The 6068-nt window shown below is 54.0% G+C and overlaps 1 protein-coding gene across 1 annotated transcript in view; it reads right to left on the bottom strand.

Moving 5' to 3' along the window:
* The window catches only part of LOC113216547 (uncharacterized), a 6079-nt gene extending 3415 nt beyond the window's left edge, over positions 1–2664 (bottom strand). The window contains exons 1-2 of the mRNA XM_052265864.1: positions 2593–2664; positions 1382–1433 (exon numbers count right to left, since the gene is read on the bottom strand). Of these exons, the coding sequence (XP_052121824.1) occupies positions 1382–1433; positions 2593–2598 (58 nt within the window). The 5' untranslated portion in view covers positions 2599–2664. The remainder of the gene's footprint in view (positions 1–1381; positions 1434–2592) is intronic.
* Between the last annotated feature and the right edge of the window lie 3404 nt (positions 2665–6068).

The raw sequence follows: 6068 nt of genomic DNA on the forward strand, positions 1-6068 counted from the left end.
GAGGCGGGGCGAGGCGGGGCGGTTCTATCCGCGCCTACCGCGCCTCTCCAGCAGCGCCGCCTGCTCTGCTCGACGATTATTTATAAAACGGCGTCCGCGACGAGGGAGAGGAGGACGGAGGGGGGGATGGGGGAGGGGGAGAGAGAAGCTAGGCCGGCCGTGGCACGAATCCCTCCCGGCTGTCATTAGAGTCCTTTCCGACCTTTTCGGAGGCTGCCGTACCTCGACCGGGACCTTCGCAGCGCAGACCACTAAACTTTTTTGGACAGTCCCCAAGACTGACTCTACCAGAAGGAAAAGCCTCATCTCCTTCCTCAATGACGACATTAATTAATTGCATCACAAAAAATTTCGAATTGAGATTTGGACCAACATTTTTGGCTCGCAAATTTTTTTAAATTAAAATGTTAATGAATAGTTTTAAATTTATTTTTCATCTATAAAATTGGCTTTGTAAAGCCACAGCGGCCAAATTCTCTGCCCTAGCACGGAGGACAAGAAGCTGCACACGCGTGACAATGGCCAGGCCGGCCCCGTCGCCGGCAGCATGCCGACGACATCCGCCCACTTTGGACCAGAGACCGGCTCCGCTTCGGTCGCCTAAAGATGGGATGTTGCGCCAGCAGCAGCGGACAAACCAAACATTGCAGGCATTAAGCATTGTGTTCTCCAGAGCGGCCGGCTTCCCTCCCGCTCCAGGTCGCCGCCGGCGGCACGCGCGCCGCTGCCCCCCCCCCTTTCCCCCCTGTGTGACAGGACGTTCTCGAGGCGGCGTCCCCTCTGGACCTTGAACCTGAACGTCTCACCTACATATCAGCAACTAAAAAGCGTGTCAGTGAAGGAGTATATCCTTTAGTGCTCGAGCAAGGTAAGACGGGGTGCCTTCGTTTTAACGCCGACAGTAAGAAAAAAAACTCTAATTGCTGTTCTCGAAATAAAATGGAAGGATACGGTGACGTTGGACATAACTCTTTGGCGCGAGATGGGGGTGTCGGGGGGGGGGGTGCCGACGACGTGCGAATGGTGCTCGATGTGAGAGAGTTCTCACCGGGACTGCACGCCCGCCGGGACAAAGAGGGATCATCGGGCGGTAACGCGCATCGCTACAAGGACTTCCCTTGCTGCCTTCGCCCTTCCCCTCCCCTCCCCCCTCCCTTCCCCCCGCATCCAAACTTTCCCAGGCCGCGCTAGAGTGCGCTAACTCCGGGCCGTCGACAGCATCACGATGTGACTCGCGGACCTCCCCCCCCCCCCCCCCCCCCCCCCATCTCCTTCCTCAGGGGAGCCCCTTTCATCGCGACCAAACGGTGTCGAGTTTTTCCTGCCCCTTTTCCCCTCTCTGTTTCTTTTCTTTCCTTTAACGGCCGCTGGCTGCACTCACCTCCCAGCACCTCGTGCAGCACCACGCCGAGCACCACCACGGCCAGGAACACCTGGAAGCAAGAGGCGAGGACGGTTAAGCAGAGTGGCCTGTCTGGCTGACGCTGTCTGGTGGAAAAAGAAATGGCGACGCGACGGCAACGAATGAAAACATCGCTGTTTTCTTTCCACCCGCGCGCTGTGTGGGTTGGCGGGGTTCAGAGATGGCGGCTCAAAGCGCGCTAAATAAAAGATGACCGCTACAGAGGCGCAACCGACAGAGCACAATGGAGCTCTGTGGGTGGGCAAACCACACGATTTTAAGGGAAGGGGCACGAAATGTTCGGGGGTCCAAAAAGTATCCGGATGGTTATTGGAGTTCATAGGGATCCCATGATATTTGTACCCGAGCGGGAGGGGGTATAAATATCATGGGGCTCATCCTACCGCCTCTAATGACCGCGTCCTTATCCTTTTGGAACCCCATACACTGTGAGGAGCGTGAAAAATATGTTGGCAAATTCAGAAACAAATTTTGTGTTTTCAATTTACAAAATATGTTGTAAATTTACGACAGGCCAATCTTGCTAGTCAATGAATTCCCGCAAGATAATCCAGAGTGCTTCTAATTCTACAATTTTAAATTGAAGTTTTAAAACACACGTCATGGGATCTTTCTACGAAACCCTTACAAGTATAGTCTTTCTGACAGCGTAACATTTGGATCCCACCCTTGCAAGTCACGTGGTTCGAACAGGGCGCGTGCCGTCCCCCTCATGAAGTTGATTACTGCGCCGCCCGGCGGTAATGACCAGAGCGCGCGCGATTCAAATGTTCGAGCGGCACCGCGGGCACAACACTGCACCCCGCAGTACAACGAACAGGACACCCCAAGAAATGCAGTAACTGAACACATCGAGTTGATTCTGGTGTCTATGATTTAACTTAATGGTGAGCGTGACCACATTGTGGGTCACGCCACTCTGTACGCGTTAAACGGTAGTAAATTCGCTGCTGTTCTAACAATTGGAAGGTACAAAATTAATATTACTTATTTTCTTGCAACAACAGTGACTCTTTCTCTACTTTTAGGAAAAGTCTTTACATAAATTGATTCGGCTGAATTTAAGTCAATCTTTTTGTTGATAGTCCCGAGCGGTCTTCGGGTGCGGCCTGCACTTGCGATCCCCTTCCATGGCACAGCCCCAGCCACCCACACCCACCCACACGTACCTTCATGTTTTCCCGGTCTCGAAGAACTGATAGTGTCCAGCACTGCGCCCGTCCGTTTTATAGTAGTTCTCGCTACCGTCGGCTCGCAGCGCGGCGGGGCCGGCGGGGGAGGGGGGCAATAGGGGATGCACGGCGGCCGGCCGGCCGGCCACGGTCACTCCGATGCGCGAGAGCCGCGGCGAGCGAGGGGGGGGGGAGGGGGAGGGGGAGTGGTGAAGCGGCGTTGGTGGCGGCGGGTGCCTCGGGTACCTTGGGCCTTTGAATAGATGCGACGGCGATTTTTGCGAGGGCCGCCGCCGCCGCGGAGGGAACAGCAGCGGGACGCAATTAAATCTGCATCTGAGTAAAACTGGCGAAATAAATAATTGTTGCGTTTCAAATTGACCCCTCTCCCTCTTTTTCTCCTTTAGAGTAAAAACCGAGCATGACACTACTAGGTAAATGGATCTTTACTGGCCCCGTTGTCCGGTTGCCAAGCAGAAGATGGCAAGGCTCGTGTGGATGTATTTGTTCGCGAGCGGTTTAACATCCTTACAAAAATATTAATAAAAAAAAACTAGAATGCAAATCGCGATGTCCTGCTGCTCCGCGGCCTGCTGTCCGTAATCATCATCTCACACTGGTTGGGGTCCAGCAGGTCAGTAGTGTCGCGCTCCGCTGACCCCGGGGGGTAATACACTTCAAACAATCAGTGTACACATTTCAAAGAATCAGAAAAATCAAGAAAAATCAAGAAAATTACAGAGAATTTTTTTTGTAAAAATCCTCCATAAAATCAAAACAAATCAAGATGAAAAAGTCAACAAAACTGGAAAAACCAAGAAAAAGAAAATAATCGGTGTGCGCTTAAATTTATAGTAAAGTACCCCTCGGCGGATCCTCCGCAGCCAAGCAGAAAGTAAGGAGTCGTCGCGGTGCCTACCGGACATGCCGGTCATGCTGTGATTCAATAACGCGAACAATCTATGTAGCGAGCCACAAATATGCAAATGCGACGCAGTTCCAGAGTATGAGGAACGGCCGGTGCCCCGGGAGGACGCCGCGCGCGACGCGTCAGCCGCGCCGGTACGACGGCCTGCCGCGTGACGACCCGGTGTTCTGTCTCCGTCCGGCAACGACGCATCGCCCACTCAAAAATAATTATGGTTTCTAAGAAATTCTATTGAAAAATTAATGGGCCACCATGCTGAAATGACATCAACATTGGCCGTAATTAAAAGATAATGTAAATTTTTAGAGTGAAATTTCCTTGAATCAAAGGAGCCATTATTTCCAGAGATCGCCACCGAATGTCCGATTCAGACGCTTTATTCGACACAGTTTTTGTTTTTTTTGTGTTTTTTGTGTTTGTTTTTTTTACGAAAACCTCTCTCTGCGCGGAACACGAAAAATTTGTATACACGTGAGAATTCGTCTGCGCTTCCAAGCGGCTCCAAGCTGTGGTATGGCGAAATTTTCAAAAATGATGGCATTATCCCGCAGTACCACCATCCTGACAAAAAATTTGTATCATGTGTGTGTGTTTCTTGGGCAATTTTAAGAGCCTTCTTCCCCTCATCATCTTTCATTCTTTTTCCCCCCTCTCCTTCCATTTTTTTATATATTTTTTTCGCGGCCGCGCGCAGATTCAGCAGTATGGAAAACGGAAGATGCACCGCCACACACAGAGAGGGGGGGGGGGGGCCACACACGCGCTCAGATGACGACACTAGCAGGACCAGGACACGGCGCGGTGCGCTCCCTTTGTGTCCGTGCCTCGTTCACTACCAAGGACGAGTGCTCCTCTCGGCACCCCAGCCCGGCAGGAGGGGCAGGGGGAGGAACCCGGAATGGGAACGAAAAACGCGCGCGGAGGCTCGCCGCGGTGATGTGCCGCGGCGGCGCGGGGGCGGGCGGGGGACGCGCACACAAGAAAACGCCGTATGATACGCCGAATGGAGTGGTTGTGCGTCTGGGCCGCGTCATTGTAGCGCCTGCCGGAGGTGCGCGGCTGACGGCGGCGGGCGAGGCGAGCCCGCCCCGACCCTCCCCGCGCGCCCCGCCCTGTGCTGTGACTGTGGCGCTGGGACCATAACATTTTCCCCCACCTGAGCTTACAGTGACGATAAAGAAAAGGGTGTTCAATGATCGGGGATGTGCGAGGAAAAGAGTGAATCTCCGTGAGCGATGCTAGATTTGGTCGGGGATCTCGCTTCCACGACGTGTGCGACGACGACGATGTCGTCCGCCCTGTTGGGCGCGTGCCCCTGCCTCCCGTCGCCCTCGCCTTGACGGCGTCCTGACGGCGTCCTCCACCACGAGGGGAGTACGCCGATGACGAATGTGCCGTCGCTGTCAGAGAGCGATAGCTGCTGCTCCTGCCTGCAGCCGTAAAGAAGGCTACCAGACGAATCAATCGACTCTCTTGTTTCGTCACCGCAGCACGGCGGCACACTCTGCGGCAGTCTCATCTGCCGGACAGCACGGCGGCCGCCTGCTGGTGGGACAGTCGCGGCGGCGGACAGGCGCCTCTGTAATGAGCGCAGCAGATCTGTCCTGCCCACCGCAAGGCGTCCTGTCCGGCGCGAGACCCGGACTAGTGCAAGGAGAATGCACACCCATTCCTCTCTCTCTCTCTCTTTTACTCTACTTCACTGTCCCTATCTGTAGCTCCGTGTGCATCAGTGCATCTCTCGCCACCGAGCGAGGCACTCACCTTCAGAAGCTGCGGAGGAATGACCCGCTCTTTACCGAGCCCTGCGCTGCTGCGCAGGCACACTGAGAAAAATGTCTGGTCACCAAATTTGGTTGCTGTCACTAAAATGGTGTTCAATCTGCCCCCTGAGTCATAACCATAGAACGTTCTATCGTGCTGGCTGGGCGTTCAGGCGCTCCATCCAAACGCTCGAGCCAGCACGATAGAACGTTCTATGGTAATGACTCAGGGGGCAGATTGGACACCATTTTAGTTACGGCATCCAAAGTATTTTTCTCCGTGCAGGGTCGCGTTAGGATCCCTGACCGAGCCGTGCCTCCTTGAAATATAGAGAGTGTATGAGGAGGGGGGACTTTGCCCTCTGGTAGAGACAGTCTTTAGGGGACTGTTTAAAAATTGCCCACTACTACCCACCGCCAAATAAAATGGGGCTGCGATGTAAACCGAAAGGTGCTGCGATGTAAACCAAAAGGTGCTGCGATGTAAACCGAAAGGTGCTGCGATGTAAACCGAAAGGTGCTGCGCTGCGCTGCAACCCGAGTGATTATATACACACACAAATGCAGGCAGCAGGTGCAGCGGCCCATGTGTCCGTCTGCAACGGCGTGCTTACCACGCGGCGCGTTTTGTTCTCCTCCCAAAATAGTGCTTAAAGCGGTGTGTGTGTGTGTGTGCGTGTGTGTGTGTGTGTGTGTGTGTGAATGTGTGCTATACACGATGTGCTGCACCAGCTGCCGCCGGCTTTTAACTTGTACGCGGGAGGAGGGCACCGAGGAGGGGG

Source organism: Frankliniella occidentalis, unplaced genomic scaffold, assembly GCF_000697945.3.
Source record: "Frankliniella occidentalis isolate FOCC.00 unplaced genomic scaffold, Focc_3.1 Scaffold31, whole genome shotgun sequence".
NCBI classification, from domain to species: Eukaryota; Metazoa; Arthropoda; class Insecta; order Thysanoptera; family Thripidae; genus Frankliniella; species Frankliniella occidentalis.